The 19,802-nt window shown below is 37.0% G+C and overlaps 1 protein-coding gene across 1 annotated transcript; it reads right to left on the bottom strand.

The window, feature by feature from the left end:
- Positions 1 to 11,903: 11,903 nt before the first annotated feature.
- On the bottom strand, positions 11,904 to 18,379 carry LOC113305271. The gene is made up of 4 exons (XM_026554342.1): positions 18,248 to 18,379; positions 17,968 to 18,172; positions 12,163 to 12,276; positions 11,904 to 12,064 (listed from the first exon to the last, which is right to left on the bottom strand). The coding sequence occupies exons 1-4, from the start codon at positions 18,377 to 18,379 to the stop codon at positions 11,904 to 11,906; spliced, it is 612 nt and encodes a 203-aa protein (XP_026410127.1).
- Between the last annotated feature and the right edge of the window lie 1,423 nt (positions 18,380 to 19,802).

The following is a 19,802-nucleotide window of genomic DNA, read 5'->3' as shown; positions in this document are numbered from 1 at the left end:
TCTACGGTAATAGATAAATATGTCTCCCACAGAAATACCTACGAGTTTTGTTCCGTATTTTGATAAATCAAGGTGAACAGGAACCAATTGATAACCCGGACTTATATTCCCGAAGAACATCCTAGTATTATCAATCACCTCACAATAATCTTAATCGACGCGGCGAAAAAAGATATTCTGGAATCACAAACGATGAGACGAAGATGTTTGTGACTACTTTTATATCTTGCCTATCGGAGATATCAATCTCAAGCCAATCGTTACGATTGTATGCAATATGATAGAAACAGCAAGATCAGATCACACAACTACAAGAAAGTAGTATCGGTCTGGCTTCAGAATCCCAATGAAGTCTTCAAGTCGTTAACCTACAAGGTCTCGGTAGAAACCTAAGTTTAAAGGATAATCGACTCTTTCTTATACAACTAGTATCACACAGGAGGTGTGGGGATTAGGTTTCCCAGTTGCTAGAGTTCTCCCTTATATAGTCTTTCAAATCAGGGTTTGCAATCATTGTTAGCTTAGTAACAAAACATTCAATATTCACTGTTAGATGATAACCTGATTAGATTCAAGCTAATATCTTTCAACTGTTAGATCGAAAACTTAGTTTATTATACATAAATGAAATGCACGTTTTTAGGTTTGTGTAACCGTACCCAAACATGTACATTTGTTGGTTTAACAACAGTTAACCAAATGGTTAGCCATATGAGCACTTTCATATCAACCATATTCTTCTTCACCATAACTAGTTCAAATGACTCAAATGAACTAGTTATAGAGTTGTTCAATTGCTTAGATATTATAGAAGTATACAAGACACAATTGAAGCAAAAACGATTTGATTCACTCGAATCGATTCATGAACTTTATAGCCACGGTTTGCAAACTTGCATTCCTTAGTTAATATAAGTATAAGTTCACCAATAATCGTTTTCAGATATAACCAACCTAAGTACGCGGACTTGGTACGCGGACTTAAGTACCTGGAATAAGCTTGTGACAAGTTTACAAACTCCAGCAGATTTTCTCGGGAAGAGAACCTCCGTCAGTATGCGGACTGGGTTAGCCGACTCTTGTTCCGGTTTTCCTGAGCAGCAAAGTAAGCATACTTTAGTTCAAGGAATAAGGACTTATACATGTATGCGTTTCCGCACAATGCTTATATCCAACAATGGTTATATAATCTATACTCTCATTTCAATCATTGAAACATTCTTAGAGGACGTTATATAGTTGTTATTCACAAACCATTTTTCGTCAAAGCCATTTTCAAGTAATTGAAACATAACATGACTTCCGTCACTAGGTAAAGATGAACTTGGCCAAAGAGAAAGCTTACAAACACATATTTCGAGAAATAGATAAGCGAGATAGACTCGCCTCGAAATAGCAAATGTGTATAATCAAAGTCTATATAGCAAAACGACTTTTGTCTCAAGATAAGAGATAGAGTAGATAGACTTTTGATTGATAGATAAGTTCAAGTCTCCACATACCTTTTAGTCGATGAAGTTCCACCAGTTCCTTGAGTAGCTCTTCGTCTTGTATGATGATCGCCATGGAGTTCTTGAGCTCAACTACACTTTATATCCTAGTCTGAGACTTAGCTATAATAGACTAGAAATCAAGACTTATGGTTTTGATCACTAACATTGAAAAATATTCTTGAGATAGCAACGCATGAGAGTTCGACCGAGCAGTGCTCTAACAACATGAATTTGTATCCAGAAAACTCAATTAAATTAACCATAAGAGAACCCGTGATTATTTTAATCAAAAATGCTCAACATAAGAGAACTTACGGATCCGCACAGTACTTTCACATAGAAGTGGATCAGGGAAATATCAATACTGCGGAATATTCAAAGATTCATTCTATTTTTTATCAATATTTGCATAATGATATAATAGACTTAATCTTTATAATCATAAGTTCATCCTATCTTCCATCAATATTTGCATAATGACACAATAGGTTTAAATTTTGACAAATATGGGACAATCATAGTTCACGGACGCAAACACACGTATCCCATAATAATTTTTGCAATATATGAAACCAATAAAGATTAATACAGCAAAATCATCTTCCAAATAAACTTTAGAGTTTAAATAAATAAATCTAAAAACATTGCAAGATGAAAATCGTTGGAAATAGCTATGTGTACTCACAATAATTGCTATTCTAAACCTTAGTTATCCTTCTTAGAAACACAAGAATAAATTATCATAAGAAGTTTCCTATACAAAATAAAAATCAACAAGCAAAAACAAAAAACTTAAGCCAACAAAACCGATTATGAACTGAAATCGAAGAGCTTTTCCGGAACCCTCACGAGTCTTGAGTGCTTTGAGATTGTGATTGAAAGCATTCACTGCTTCTTCAGAGAAGATCTTTAACATGTGTTTTCATGAGAACAAGGTCAGAGTTAACCTTTTTCAACTCAGTTCTTAACACATCGAGACCCTTCATAGTATCAACGAGCTGCAGTTTTTCTTCTTCAAAGTATTTAAGAAAATCATGAACCACTTCGGCCGAAACCATCTCCTCATTCTCAACATCTTGATGAGAATACGCATAATAGCATGAGACATCAGGATTTTGACCATCAACATCTACTAGGGTTCTTTTCTTCCTCCCTTTGGACTCGAAACCAATACCTTTATCAAGAAAATCTCTTGCAAAATCACAGGAGTGAGAAGGTGAAGACATTCTTGACAAGAAGAAAGTAACCTAGAGTACGCGTACGTGACTCTATAGGTTGGGTATTTAAATGGTTTTTTAGGGACGGTAACATTTAGGGTTTCGAAAAACAGTTCAAGGACAAGTAAGTCAAGGGTACTTGAACGAACACAAGCCGAAAACGTAATATAAATGGAACTATTGAAAAATACAAAGCTAGGTTGGTAGCGAAAGGCTATAAACAGATAGAAGGTATAGACTTCTTTGATACATATTCACCAGTAAGTAGAATTAGCTCCATTAGGATGTTAATTGCTATAGCTTCTGTCCATAACCTACAGATACATCAAATGGATGTAAAGACAGCATTTTTGAATGGTGAATTAGATGAAGAAATTTATATGGAACAACCCGAAGGATTTGTAGTTAAAGGTTGTGAGAAGAAGGTTTGTAAACTGAAGAAATCTTTGTATGGATTGAAACAAGCACCTAAACAGTGGCATGAGAAATTTGATCATGTGATGATTTCTAGTGGTTTTAGAATTAATGAATCTGATAAGTGTGTTTATACTAAACTTGTCAAGGATGCCTGTGTGATTGTATGCTTGTATGTTGATGATATGCTTATACTAGGTACAAACATGGATGTTATTAATACCACTAAGAAAATGTTGAATGAGAACTTTGACATGAAAGACTTAGGCCCCGCTGATGTCATATTAGGGATGAAGATTAGAAAAAATTCTAATGGCTATAGTCTGAGTCAGTCTCATTATGTTGAATCCATACTTAAGAAATATAATCAGTTTGACTGTAAACCTGTTTGCACTCCATATGATTCTTCTTGCAAACTCAGGAAGAATAAGGGTGTAGGTGTTAACCAACTTGAATACTCGAGAGTCATAGGAAGTCTGATGTATTTGATGAATTGTACGAGACCATACATTGCTTATGCTGTGAGTAGGTTAAGAAGGTATACTTGTAATCCAGGGCAGAAACATTGAGATGCACTTAATAGAGTGCTAAAGTACTTGAAGTACACAATGACCTTTTGTTTGAATTACGAAGGGTATCCGTCCGTCCTTGAGGGATTTTGCGATGCGAACTGGATAGCAGACTCAGAGGAGTCTAAGTCTACGAGTGGATATGTATTCACTCTAGCAGGTGCGTCTGTATCTTGGAAGAGTTCCAAACAGACATGTATAGCTCACTCAACTATGGAGTCGGATTTTATTGCGTTAGATAAAGCAGAAGAGGAGGCCGAATGGCTAAGAAACATTTTAGAAGATATTCCTCTCTGGCATAGGCCTGTGCCAGCTATATCTATACATTGTGACAGCAAATCTGCAATAGGTAGAGCTAAAAATATCTTCTACAATGGAAAGTCTATACATATGCGTAGAAGACATGATTCTTTGAAATTACTAATCTCAACAGGCGTTATTTCCATAGATTGGACAAGGTCCAAGGAGAATATCGCGGACCCTTTGACGAAAGGCTTGTCCAAGGAGATAGTTAGTAAAGCATCGAAGGGGATGGGGCTTAGGATCAAATAATTAAACTTGCCATGAAGGATACTCAACCTTGCTGACTGGAGATTCCAAGATCAAGGTTTCGAATGAGACAACTAATTTGTGGTAGTTAAAGGTAAACACTATCAGATAATTTTATTATCTGTCCCTTCCCTATGGTGTTGATGTGATAGTGTGACTGCATGTGGAGGATGACTTTTAATTAAGTCTTAATGAGTTCTATAGTTTCAATTTAAGATTGAAGTGGGGTGTAGCAGTAAGCACTCTTGATGGAACTCACCTATCTGAATGAGGAAGTGGGTCGCTTCCTATGAGAATGGAGCCAATTCTTTAGAGCATTCTGAGAAACAGGATATGTCCAGGGCCAAAATGGACAAAACGGCACGAACTTAGCAACACTTGGAGGATATCATGCGTGGATATTATTTGAACTACACCAAACGCTAGCAGTTCAAGACATCGCGTTCACTGTTTAGCTAGTAGTTCCGGTAACTTCTCACTAAGCAAGGTTCAAGACCTCATGGACACCTTTGCCTAAATGGTATTTTCCTTACTCTGATTTTTTCGTTTTCCGACATTTCATTCATGTGGGGGATTGTTGGAGAAAATGAGTTTTAATTAAAAAGATTTTATGGTCTTGGTATGGTTTGATCTAATGACCTAAGGGTCTAAGGATACTCACTCATTTTTGGGTGAATGAAGTGGAACCTTTAGTCCCACATTGTGGAAAACTAAAGAGGAGCTCCACTATATAATCATACACTTATGTATGAATTGTAAAACGTGGGTGGAGCGGGTGGGCAAAAATACATATTTTGACCCATGCGATATACGCGTATACCATGCACCAAGTCCCTTTCCTACACGGATTTATTTTTGGGAGAATTTTTTCTTTAGGAATTTAATTCCAAAATTATTTTTTAAGAGTTTTATTTGTGGGAAATTCCTTTTACGAGTTTTACTTGTTTTTGAAGAAAACAAAAAAACCTAACTTGATTTGCAAGTATCTCATCCTATAAATATGACTCGAAATTCTGTTTTAAAAACACACAAGCAGCGACTATCTCTAGGTCTACTTTTCTTCTTCTTCTTATATTTTGTGCGGCGTTTTGCTTCCATCCCTGTTGCTGAGTTCAAGAGTGGGTAACTTGCGTTGTGCTAACTCAAGTTATATCGGGCAGTCTTATCCTGGACACATCTTCGCACGTCGGGGTTTAGCATTACTTCAGAGTATACCCGCGAATTAATGTGTTAAGGACAGCTTGTTGAACCTGTGATTCTGCCCTCATCAATTTGTTCGTGGTAGAGTTGTTTGATACTGTTCTTTATATTTATTGTTTGATACATCTGACGTTTCTTTAATTGTTGCAAGATTCCAACAGGATCTAATCAAGGTTCGTTAGACAACTCTCTTAATGTGCAGGATACGCTATTTTTTATTCTGCACTCCCTTCTATCATCCCATTAATTTAACAATATTGTCAATTATGTTGTTCATGCAACACTTATCTGATACCCCTCTTAAGTTTGTAAGGATCATCGACTCTCAAGGTGCAAGTAATTGTAAGAAAGATGTCTACTGGAGTACGTCAACAGATATGATGATGATCTTGATGTCTGGAAAATGGAATCATTGACAACTTGGATGATTATTCGATTATAACATGCTGCTCTAATGGAGAACTGATGGACCATCGGCAGAAAAGCATGAAGATATACCATTGGGTAGCAGATGGAAAATTAACTTCTGCGGCAGATACATATTAAAATATACCAAGGCGTTCGTTGTATTTGAGTTTAGGACATGCAGCAATGTCATGATCTAGATATTCTGTACCTGATTGGCTTGGATAGGCCTTGGAATCAGGGGAAAGGACAAAAAATCTTCTGATTGGTACTAAGAACTTGAGTTTTGTTGAAGCCATTTAAGTTTGGGTTTTCATTTTTTTGTTGTTCTGCATTCATTTCAGAAACTTCTGCCGGACATAGTAATGGCATGTCCTGCAATGGTGAAAATGAGGAAAAACAATCCTGTTTCATATTGTCTCTGCGACTGTGTTCCCATTCTCTTACTTGCTCACTCTATTCCGCCAACTATTGATCTTTAGAGAAGACAAGGGGGATTGTCTTCGCGGGCAACTGGAGTTTAAGAAGGTAATTCTTTTTTTAAACTATCGTGGAAAGTAACTTGATCTTTAATGGTTTAGTTTCATACGATTTTTTTGGTGGTTTTTGTTAACAAGTTAGGGGTTCATTCTTTTGCATGGATAAACCGGACGTTAAGTGTAGATGCAATTTAATTAGAGAATGAAATGCTTACAGATGGGTCGTTCAGGCTTTAGGAGCATTTTGGGACAAAAGGGGTTTTGCTTATTGACTACCTGTCATACAACAATACCTCAACTAGATGAATAGTCAGGAGAGATATCATTTGAAACTGTGTTTACTAAATGAGACTGCATTTGTTATTGCAGCCAGAGGCAATTATGGCGATTAGCACAAGCATAACAACTATTCCAACACAAGTTGGGCCACTAAATTGGCCAAGTCCATCTTCATCACATCCAAACGTCGGATTAAGGTCCACTTTCTTATGTATGGGAGTTGCTAGGACACTCTTCCCATAGTTAATTCGTATGCAACATTTTCAGATTTCATAGTTCACAAATATTATAAATGCATTTTCTATCTTAAAGTCTTTCATGTCCGACTTGAGTCGAGGTTTATCCATATGAACGTTGGTTATATTTTCATGATAGAAAAACTAATTGCTGCAACATTATGAATTGATCCTTGTGTAGATACCAAATATAAGCATCAACACGTGGCACTTGATTAAGGCATCAGCAACATACAACTCTACATCAACATACACTACAACTATTCTTTGTTAGCTTAATTATTAAGCTAGGGATATTATAGTAATTAGCTTTGCATCTCTTTCCTTTATAAAGAAAGATATTAGGTTAGAAAGGGGGGGCCTTTTGATCGGGTCCGCTTTTTGGGTCATCTGTTTCACTTTCACTCTTGGAGCAGCAGAGCTCCTTGTGAATGGAGGCTCTTCTAACACATATATAATAAAATTACTAACCTGTGGACGTATGCCTGAGTACGCCGAACCACATTAAATCTGGTGTCAACATTTCAATATCTCCTACCTCTTTCTTCTTACCTTTCATTGATCATTCCACTGTTATCATTTTTACCATTAAATCTGATTTAGTTGTGGTACTAGATTTTTAGTAGCCACAATTTGGCGCTAGGAAACTGGGAGAGATGTTAAAGAATTTATTTCTCCTGTATTTTATTCAAATCAAGTCTATTCCAGTGAGGGATATATTCTCTTTTCTTATGTTTCAGTGAAGATTTTATATCGATGTAAAAAATCAGATATCACCAAATCTATGAAGATATCAACAGATCTAAACACCATCCCTATATTGTTTATTCCTCATTAAGAAGATATCCCATCTTTCGATTTTATTTACGGATAGAAACTACTAACTACTTTGATCCCTCGCCGTTACAGGGAGAAGAGATCGGACACTCCAACCACGCAGCACCAGCAACGCAGAGAAATTTGGACCTTGCAAGTCGCAGCCGAAGAAAATAAAATTACATAAGCTGCGTGGTTAAACTTTAGCTAATCTTTTGACATTTTTGAAACCGCAGGCACAGAAATGCAGATGCAAGCTTCATTCCCGCAGCTAAATCTCTGAAGCCTCAAAATCCGCAGCTCAAGTCCCTCCCCGAAGCTTCAGTTCCGATGCTCAACTCCTATTCCGAAGCTCAAATTCCGATGATCAAATCCCGCTCCGCAGCTCAATTCAACTCCGAAGCTTCAGGCTCGCTGCCAAACTCCCATTCCGAAGCCTCAATCCGAAGACTCAATTCGGAAGCTTCAATTCGCAGACTCAATTCCGAAGCTCAATTCCGCAGATTCAATTCCGAAGCTCAGCTCCGTGGTTAAATTCTGCAGCTCAGGTTGAACTCCCCAGATTCAATTTCGCAGCTCCAGCTACGTAGGATATCACCCAGCGTAATCACAACCTCCTCGCAACAGATAAGTTTCATTTCCTTTTTCGTTTCATTTGATATAATTTAACATGGTCTATTCAATCCATGTCTCTACTCTGTATGGATTATCCGCTCATGTGTGAACTTCTTATACATTTTCTTGCGTACCCAAAGGCTGCAAGTATGATTTTCCTTTTGTGTGGCCTAAATAACAAATTGTTTAGTCACACCTGAACTTGTATGCTTAACATGTTTGGTAAAATGCTTAGCCGAGCCACTAGTATGGTTTTAAGTTTCACGTCTTCTGCTTAGGTCTAATTCATATTCAAATGCCAATTAGGCTTCCGCACTTCAATTTCATTTAAGGTTAAGTTTAACTAACCATTTCGATCTTATTCTAGTTTAACGACTGAAATTTAGGTTCTTAAATCAACGGATAGTTGCTATTTGAATCTTGTTTGGTGGGGCATTGAATTCAGTAAAGCCACAAGAGAAGCTCCGCGTTGTCGCTGCGGCTACAGAAAAGAAGTTGAGTCACCTATGAGATAAGCAGTAGTTGATTGTGGAAATGATAAGCTTTACCTAATTCTTTAAGTTTTAATTCTGGGTTCACTTATTAACATGCCTATTTTGGTTTTTAATCTTTTACCAAGGGGACTAACTATCCAACTCGTCTTCTAGTTGGATTATTGATTTGTAGGCTCATCTCAGAATCAATGGATGATCACTACTCGTACAACGTTATGGAAAGCAGAAGTCGAGAGTTTGCCAAATGACATTTCACACCACATATACAGATAAAGTCCTTGACTAACTCATTAATCTTTGATACATTCCATCGTTTTGTTTCATGAAAGTGCAGAGGTAGAAATGAACTATTAACAAATTATTTCTTAACTAATGATTGTTCCTGCTTTATATGTTTAACCATTTGCACTAACATTTATTGCAAAAGAATTCAGTAACACATGGTGGGAGCAAGCATTGGCTTGATTTCTGAGTGTTCAAGTTTCTTCATTCCTTGTCAATTCACTCTATACTGATATAAAAATTGTATTTTTGTAGCAGTGCTACCAACGAAATTAGGTGATACTTATGCAACACAAGTTTAAAATAACAAGGGGCATTGAAAGTCAAGCTACACGCGTACACGGACTCGCAAAAGTGCCAAAATTGGATGAGTTTTAATTTCCTTCTCTTTTTGATTTTAAGGATTATAAAAGATTTCACCCAAAAGTGACAGAGCGTCCTAACTAAGGAAGGAGCAGCAACAATTTTGGTGCGAACATGGATGAGAACAACCTGGCACACAATTGTCCCCTTACTACACTCTCATCATGGAGGACTTTGGCCTATATATTCTCATTATTGACACGTTTTATCATCACTAACTTTGCCTCTGGTTGTTATTTTTATTACTACTGCTCTTACTACTAATGTCATCACTTACCTCTTGAGTTCCGCCTTTCAGTTCTTAATGCCACAGGGTGCAGTCTTCAATGCCACAAAGAAACCAGACCGTATAGAAAACGATAAGTGTTAGATTCTATCATTAATCTTTAAGGGCGTTTTCTGTTCTTCTTCATCTTGACATGGCAGGGGGGTAAAAAGCGAGCTTTAGGCAGGCGCAAAAATGAGTTAATAGCAGTTTGTGACAACACCAACTTCTTCTCAGAAAAGACCCCCCCTTCCTGCTTCCGTTCTGTTCTGTCGTGCAGCTAGTAGACCGCAGATCGTCATTATCGTCTTCAACGGCAAGTTTGCATCACGCAACATAGTCATGGCCTCAGGGGAACCAATAAGTTTTATTTCCTTTCTGTCTCATCCATTTTAGTTTAACATGGTTTGAGTAATCCTTGTGTCTATCTATATGATTTATTCAACCCGTAATAAGTGTTCAATTCTCTAGCTAATCTTTAATCTGCTAAAATGGCATTTTCTGTAGCTATTCTTCTTGACAATGCTGGGGGGAAAAGCCTTCTTCAGGCAGATGAAAAAATGAGCTATAGCAGCTGCAAAAGAAGCTAATATCAGGCTCTTCTCAACTATCTATGCTCTCTTGACAATCTTTATTGTTACATCATACTGGGGAAAGCACTTACATGCAATCTCTCAGGACTCCCCCGTAAGTTTCTATGAGTGTATGACCGGGGGGAAGGCTTCCAGAAGAAAGAGATACCCAACATGACACGCCTTTGGCAGCTCGGCAGAACGGGTGTTTGTTTATATTGCATACGCCACGTTACCGAGAGTTTCGGATCCCCACCGCTTGGTAATCCCCTGGCCAGGGTTTAGCCAGCGGGGTGACAGGTCCACACGTAACGCAAGGTAAAACCCCCTTGTGAGTTTACGATATCAAACACTCATCCCACACTTACAAAACATGGACTTCAGCACCAATCGATGGTTTGATACGCAACAGACAAGACATAAAGCTGCCATATACATATGATGCTACTGCTGAGTGCTGGACATAGCTGTTAATACCCGTCAGTCACCAGCCATTTTTGCTGCTGCACACAACAATTACAAGAAAGCATGTATCAATGAGAAAGGGTAAAACGCATTTGAGCTCTTTATTTGCAGGGATGTTTCAGAACTTCAGTAAAGAATAGGGGAAGGTATTAATACTTCGGTGTATCATATTTTTTACCGAAATTCTTCTACAGAGAGCCCAAGCCATTCAACAAGAGGCAATACTTCTTATTACTCCTCATAAACGGTAAAGAGTGGTATTTCTCTCTTATACTTCATACTTCTAATTGGTTATACTTCGTGTACTTCATATTGGGTATACTTCATACTTCTTATTTAAGAATACTTCATGCTCATTATTGGTAGTGCTTCAGACTACTCCAAGGATTGATAATTCTTATTTCGGCACTTTATACTTCTTACGCGAAGTATACTTCTTCAAAAATTTATACTTCTTGCTTCTAGTACTTCCTATACTTCTTATATGAGAAGAGTACTCCAAGACCTTCAAGTACTTCTTATAATTCATGCTTCTTGTCGAAGAGTACTTACTGCGGAGTCTTATTTTTATCATACTTCTATTTGATAGTGATCATTGTTACTTCGTGTACTTCTATAATCACTCCACATACTTCTTATGTGTTTCCCAACAATACTTATCTCATTACCTCTACACTCATAAAGCGCTATCAATCGATGCAGGCGCCACTGGCTCCAATCATGACAAGGTGCTAGTACGTACGAAGGAGAACCGGACTCATTCAAGCTACAACTCGACTTGTACAACTGTAACGGAATGATGCAGTCTAACTTAACCCAACTTACATGTGTACGCATACAGCAAACAGTAACGGTTTAGTTTCAATTTTCTTTGGTTTTGCAGGTATGTAAGCCAAGAATGGAACATCCAGCTTACCCTCAATAGCAGATTCCAATAGCATTGGACATGAACCTCGCAGATTCAATCCATTGATATATACTAGCATTTTTGTACATTTAAATAACTTTTGATTTTAAGTTTACAGGCACAAAAGGAGACAGACATCAAATTAATGTGGCGAGCACAAAAGGAGACAGACATCAAATTTATATTTGAAACTACTTTGTTTACAGGAAGTTGATCAAAGATGCCTTGGAATCTCGCAAAGAGTGGGGGCAAGTACATATACTCCGGCGTAGTTTTAAATTCTTCACTTCAATTCATACACCATCAACAGCAGCAGGACAACCCTAAGACCTATGCAAGAAGGAAGAAATGCAGCTAGAGCAGCAGAGCGTGAATCTACTGCTGGGGCAGGATCAACTCGAGACCAAAAGAAAGCTCCATCAATCAAAGAAAAACTCAAGCCACCTACAGGTCAAGTTAAAATTTATTTAATACATGTTTGAGTCGCTGAGAAGTGCTGTTTTGTTGTTTCATAAAAAATGCAGCTAGAGCAGCAGCTAGACCTGTGCAAGAAGGAAGAAATGCAGCTAGAGCAGCAGAGCGTGAATCTACTGCTGGGGCAGGATCAACTCGAGACCAAAAGACAGCTCCATCAATCAAAGAAAAACTCAAGCCACCTACAGGTCAAGTTAAAATTTATTTAATACATTTTGAGTCGCTGAGCAGTGATGTTTTATTGTTTCAGAAAAACGTAACCAAGTGTTCGGTACAACACAGTTCTGAAAAACTCAACCGTCGATCATTATGCATAATGCAACACGCAGATAACTCCGAGCTGCAGAATAGAAAGAAGATCCCTCTATCAGCTCCAGAATGCACACGCCACAGTCGCTTGCCTATAATCTGTTGGAACGAAGTCCACCACGCTCCCAGCAAGACACATAGCACCAATGTGCAGCCATCTCCATAAGAACACAACTCTGTACTTAAGCGGACATTTCAGGTTAAAATCTCTCATCATAACAAGGCAAGGAAAAAGCAACCATCGGGGCAACACAATACCATGGAACAAGACACTTCGCACCATTGCCAAGAAGCATCAACGAAATGGTAGCCGCATCAAACCTAGCCAAGGCGCAACATAAAGCATAGCAACATCAACCGTCAAAGCAGGGTACAAGCAAGACATGAAGACGTTTTCTTAAGGATTGTTCTTCCAACAAACCTTATGAAAAGGGGAGAATTGTAGATACCAAATATAAGCATCAACACGTGGCACTTGATTAAGACATCAGCAACATACAACTCTACATCAACATACACTACAACTATTCTTTGTTAGCTTAATTATTAAGCTAGGGATATTATAGTAATTAGCTTTGCATCTCTTTCCTTTATAAAGAAAGATATTAGGTTAGAAAGGGGGGGCCTTTTGATCGGGTCCGCTTTTTGGGTCATCTGTTTCACTTTCACTCTTGGAGCAGCAGAGCTCCTTGTGAATGGAGGCTCTTCTAACACAGATATAATAAAATTGCTAACCTGTGGACGTAGGCCTGAGTACGCCGAACCACATTAAATCTGGTGTCAACATTTCAATATCTCCTACCTCTTTCTTCTTACATTTCATTGATCATTCCACTGTTATCATTTTTACCATTAAATCTGATTTAGTTGTGGTACTAGATTTTTAGTAGCCACACCTTGAAAACATTTTAGTCTAGCAACCTAATTATGACCCGGCAGGCCGTAGGTAACATGCGGTAACACCGAAAATTCAAGAATCAAATTACGCCCTAATTGCCTAAATCACAAAATTCAAATTTCAGATTCATCAGTCACCACATAACCGGCACAATCCAAAAAACGTGGAGCAATTTTAATACCCTAGCCCGTGCATTTGCACGGACATGAAATGACCTTGTTTTATATGTTTTCACAGAGAGAGAAAAATTTAGAGCACAATAGTAAGAGGCAACTTAGATGCAACAATAACTTTTTCAAAGGTAAAATGAAAAAAATCGAAGATATTCTCAAGACACAACCAATACTTAGGAAAAGCTGTCTGTGGACAATAGTTTAGCTATGGACGATTAGAAAAAAGCTCAACTAATCAGAAAGCATTTTTCCAAAAGTAAACCTGATTATTATCAAATCTTACTCAACAGGATTTTTATGAGTAAGCATTCAACCCTTGTGATTAATTAGCACAAATATGAGCCTTAAACTCATTAAATGAATGGTGTTCACGATTGAGTCTCTTCTTTCTTCCAATTCTAGAAGAGAATCCTTTTTGATGTGAAAAATTATCTTAAAACCTGTTGTCATCAAAATATGAAACCAAGTTAGAGTCCTTACCAGAAGAGGTTTGTATGGAGGATTTTGACAGCATGTTGATAAGACCCTTGTATCCTTCAATTATCCGATTAAGGTTGTCCTTCATATCTCCATTGTTTCTTCCATCTACAGGAGCCTTTTTCACATCTTGAACATCATTCTTCTCATTAGGTTGAGAGGAACCTTTCTGAAATCTCCTTGAACGATTTGTATTGATGCTACAATTGGTTCGAACATTCGATGAGCAAATTGAACTGACTTTCCTGTAAGAATTCACAGGGTGAGTACTAATACCAATAGGTTTACACATCCGAATGTCAGTTACACCTTTGAGTATTAAATCTAAGGTGTGCTAAAGTCGAAAAATGTAATTGTCATTTGGCTTCAGTTTTCTTTTATGTTGAACATGTCCTTTTGAATCACAAAAAATACATACTTTCTGATCACCGGAGTGATTAAAGGGTGTAGCATAATAAAAATCGTTAGAATATTTCTTCCTTCCGTAAGACATGGTAAACCCATGATTAGTGGAAAAACCAAACATTTTTTTTATTAACAGGAAGGGTTTGTAGTTTAGCTTCTGAAGCTGTATTCACACCAAAGTCAGAAGTATTTGGTATGACAGACTCCCCAGAATGACTTTTATCTTGAATAGAGAGATTAATCAATAGTCGTTCAATTTCACAGGCATATTGTTTGATTTTATCATCGAGTAAGGTTCGTGATGAACAACTTACAACAATTTCCTCTTGAAGAGCCTTTAGTTGGGAATCACGATATTTTACCATACCAACCATTGTATTAAACTTGTGTTTCAGCCTATTGATATCAACTGCCAGGATTCCAACAAGATTTAGAATCTTTGTACTCTCTCGGGCTGCTTCCTTTTTTACTTCAGAATCATATTCGTCAATAAGAATATCAGGGTAACACATACCAATACTTGTTTATTTCGTAGGAACAGAATGTTCATCTATATTTGAGATCGACAAGTCTTTCTCTTTAATATATTTCATCGAAGCAGAACTTTTATCTCTGGTGATGCGCTTATCAAAGATAACACTATTGTCTATAGAGTCAAATCGCTACGAACACAGACTTATAAGGTCTTAAACGTGTTTTCCTGTTCTGATACCAATTGAAAAAGCGGGGGTCTAACAACATCACCCAACTAATAAAGCGAGCTCAATCAAGAAATATATCCAAGAGTTATATCTCTATTTGTTATTTTAATCAGCAAATCAAACAGATAGAAATCTGTGAGCTTGACTATTATAAGAAACAACTTGGACGGTATCAAAAACCAATATCCAAGTGTCAATCAATTCAATCAACAACCAAAGGATGGATTCACAATTGATTGAACTTACGCACAACCTGTGATATTTCAATTATATAAACAAATATAATGCGGAAAAGAAATAACACAGACACCAGAAATTTTTTTAACGAGGAAACCGCAAATGAAGAAAAACCCCGGGACCTAGTCAAGATTTGAACACCACATTGTATTAAGCCGCTACAGACTCTAAGCCTACTCTAAGTTAAATTCGGACTAGAATGTAATTGATCCCTAACCAATCTTACACTGATCAAGGTATATTCACGTTCCCTACGCCTTTGAATCCCAGCAGGACTTTGCGCACTTGATTCCCTTAGCTGATCTCACCCACAACTAAGAGCTTCTACGTCCCAAAGTCGAAGACTTGATAAACCAATCTGTCTCACACGGAAAAGTCTATTGAATAGATAAATCTGTCTCCCACATAAACACCTATGAGTTTTGTTCTGTCTTTTGATAAATCAAGGTGAACATGAACCAATTGATACACCGGTCTTATGTTCCCGAAGAACAGCCTAGTAATATCAATCACCTCACAATAATCATACTCGTATGGTGGCGAAACAAGATATTGTGGAATCACAAACGATGAAATGAAAATGTTTGTGACTACTTTTTATCTTGCCTATCGGAGATTAAATCTCGAGCAAATCTTAGAGAACATAGTACTCAATACGATAGAAAACATCAAGATCAGAACACGCAACTACAAAGAAAATAGTTGTGTCTGGATTCACAATCCCAATGAAGTATTCAAGTCGTTAACCTACAGGGTTTTGGAAAGACCTAAGGTTAAAGGAGAATCGACTCTATTCGCAACTAGTATCACAAATGAGGTGTGGGGATTAGGTTTCCCAGTTGCTAGAGTTTTCCTTTATATAGTCTTCAAATCAGGGTTTGAAATTAATGCTACCTTGGTAATAAAGCATTCAATATTCACTGTTTGGTGAAAACCTGATTAGACGCAAGCTAATATCTTTCAACCGTTAGACCGAACTTAGCTTGTTACACACAAATGAAATATGACTTCATTTAGATATGAGTAACCGTACCTAAACGTGTGCACCTTGTTGGCTCAACAATAGTTAACCGATGTTAGACACGGTTTGCAAAAGATTGCATTCCTTAATATATAAATGTATTAGTTCATGCACAAACCGATTCTAGAACACAACCTACTCAAGTATGCAAACAGGTACGCATACCTAAGCGGCTGGACTAAGTTTGGGTTCGCAAGTATGCGAACAGGTATGTATACCTCCAAACTCAGTTGAATTTCCGGACATGAAATTTACGCCAGTACGCATACGGGAATGCATACTAAGTTCACGGACTTTCATTAACCAACCAGTACGCATATGGGTATGCATACTATGGTTCCCGGACTTGGAATAACATGCAACAGTTTAGCATACAAGTATGCATACTATGCTATATCCAATCATGGTTAATTTTTCTAAACTCCCATTTCAATCATTGAAACATTCTTAGAAGACGACAATAGATGTCTCACACAAAATATTAGCTTCAAAGTAATTTTCAAGTGATCGAATGATCAATACGAAACATTCCGAGTCTACACAATGATTGTCTCACACAAATCATGTAAGATGTTACCAGGCGATTTTCACATGATCATCTTTTGACTTTCGTCAAGAATATAAGATGAACTTGTTTAAAGCGAAATCTTACCAACACATATCTTGAGAAATATGTAAGCGAGTTAAACTCAGATCGAAATATCAAATGTGTATAATCGAAATCTATATAGCTATACGACTTTTGTCTCAAATAGGAGATAGAGGAGATAGACTTTTGAGTGATAAATGAGTTCAAGTCTTCACATACCTTTTGTTGGTTAAGTTCCACAAGCTCCCCTTAGTAGTTCTTCATCTTCAATTGATGAATGCCGTGAAGTCTTATTCTCAACTGCACTTATTATCCTAATCCGAGACTTAGCTATAAGTAGACTAGAAATCACGACTTATAGTTTTGGCAACTAAACTTGACAAACAAGCTTGAGATAACAATGCTTACGAGTTCGACCGAGCAGTGCTCTAACAACACTCTTCATTGAAAACTTTCCATCCTTTGCTGGCATCCAGACCATGGTATATTCTTTAGAGACACCAATAAATAAACTTTTGTATCACCTGAGAAGTATTAACATCAAAGAGTTGATTGAGTAAAGTAACATTCCAACTGTTGGTATTTGGCAGAATTAATTCTTCAACTTCCTGATAAAATCTATGTAGATAATTTATAGGCTTATGAGGTGAATGTAACCCATGAATCCATCTGTCCAACCATATTTTGGTTTTTCTTCCATTGTTAACCTCCATAAAGTAATTCTGTTGAACTACCAGTAGACCTTTAGTGATGTCATTCCAAGTGTAGGAGCAATTTTTAGCTTTAATATTTTGATGAATAATGTCACCATTTTTGAAGTACTTTCTACCCATGATTTGTGTCCATAGTGCATCTGATTCAGTGCATAATCTCCATGCTAACTTAGTGAGAAGAGATAAGTTAAGCATTTCTAGATCTCTGAAAGCAAGCCCACTAATATCTTTAGGTTTACAAACTTTGAGCTATGCAATAGGGTAGTGCCTATGTTATTGCTGTGACCCCAAAAAACCTATTCTATATAGTTGTTAGCTTGTTATGATGTTCTTAAGAAGTTTAAAATTACCCATCTGGTAATTAGGAATTGAGTCGCAAACATGCTTAATCATTGTTGACCTTTCAGCTTGAGTAAGTGAAGTATAGGACCAGGTGGAATATTTGTTCATAAAGTTATCTTCAATAGCTTTGAAAGCTTCTTGCTTTGAGTGACCTAATAATAAAGGAGAACCAAGATATCTCTCTTTAGAATTCATAGTTTTAACACCTAGAATCTATGTAAGATTAGCAGCCACCTCAGGATTGATTTTTTTACTGTAATGTACAAAAGACTTCTCAAAATTTATTACCTGCCCAGATTGAGTGCTGAAGTTATGAAGAATATCTAATAGATTGTTGATTGAAGAAAGATTACTTTGAGTGAAAATCAAGCAGTCATCTGCAAAGAGAAAATGATTAATGGTTGGAGAGTTAGCAGCCATTTTAATACCCTTAATGGTGTTATCCTTTTGAGCAGAAACTAAATGTCTTGAAAAAAAACTCTATGGCCAGAATAAAGATATAAGGCGATAGTGGATCACCTTGTCTTATGCCTCTTGTGGGATGAAATTCTTCACAAGAAGAGCCATTGAGTATGACAGAAAGAGAAGTAGTACTTATGCGTTAATGTATTATATCACAAAAATCCTCATTAAACCCGAAGTGCTTAAAAACTTTTATTAAGAACTTTCACTCTAGTCTGTCAAAAGCCTTTGACATGTCTAGTTTTAAATCCATCCAGCCTATTTGACCCCTTTTCTTCTTCCTAAAATGAATTATTTCTTGAGCTATGACATTATTGTCACTAATGAGTCTCCCTGAAACATATGCAGCTTGACATGGAGATATAATTTTCTCCATTAAAGGCTTCAATATGTTTACAATAATTATGGATATTATCTTGTAAGATGTATTACATAAGCCAATTGGTCTAAAATCAGTTACACTTACAGATTTCTTCTTCTTGGGTATAAGAGAGATGTAAGTTTTATTAATCTGTTTCAGAATGTGCTTTGTCTCAAAGAATCTAGTGACTATCTGGAAAACATCCTCAACAATGATGCTCCATTGACTCTTGTAAAAACCAGCTTGGAAACCTTCAGGACCTGGTGCACTCTAATTCTCCATTCTCTTTACAGTGTCATGTATTTCTTGATGAGAAAGAACTCTTGTAAGCATGAACAAACTATCGTCCAAATTGGTCTCAGTAGAAGTACTTATATCTTTAAAGTGAAAAGTAAGATGCTGAGAAAATTTCTCCCTTGAGTGTAGCCAGTTATTATTGTGGTCCTGTAGAGAATCAATATTGTTTATGGTTGCTCTTCTGTTGGTCATGTTTTGAAAATACTTAGTATTGTTGTCCATGTCCTTGATGAAATAATCTCTGGATTTTTGCTGATAGAATTCAGTTTTGTTTTTGTGCCATTTGGAAAGGTCTTTGTTGATACTTAAAATCTTTTTGTGGTTATCATCAGAAGGAGGTTGAGCTTGTAACACATCAAGTTCCTTTTGCAGCTGATCAACTTTTTGATTGACATTCCCAAAATGAGGTATATTCCATAAAGATAGCTCTATTCTAGTGTAATGAAATCTCTTTACTATCTGATAGCCAGGTGAACCAGCATTATCAATCTTCCAATCATTCTCAATCACAGAAACACAACTTTCATCATTTAACCAGGTTAGAAAAAATTTGAAAGGTTTCCAACTTGTAGGTATTGATGAGTCAAAAACAAGCATAATGGGACTGTGGTCACTACCAACCTGACTGAAATGCTTTAACTAAGAATGAGCAAAATAATAGTTCCATTCACAATTACCTAGTGCCATGTAAATTCTAGATCTTCTAGTACTAGTTCCTAGGTT

This window comes from Papaver somniferum, chromosome 8, assembly GCF_003573695.1.
Source record: "Papaver somniferum cultivar HN1 chromosome 8, ASM357369v1, whole genome shotgun sequence".
Lineage (NCBI taxonomy): Eukaryota > Viridiplantae > Streptophyta > Magnoliopsida > Ranunculales > Papaveraceae > Papaver > Papaver somniferum.
The sequence above is the reverse complement of the archived record's forward strand: the minus strand, read 5'-3'. Positions and strand labels throughout refer to the sequence as shown.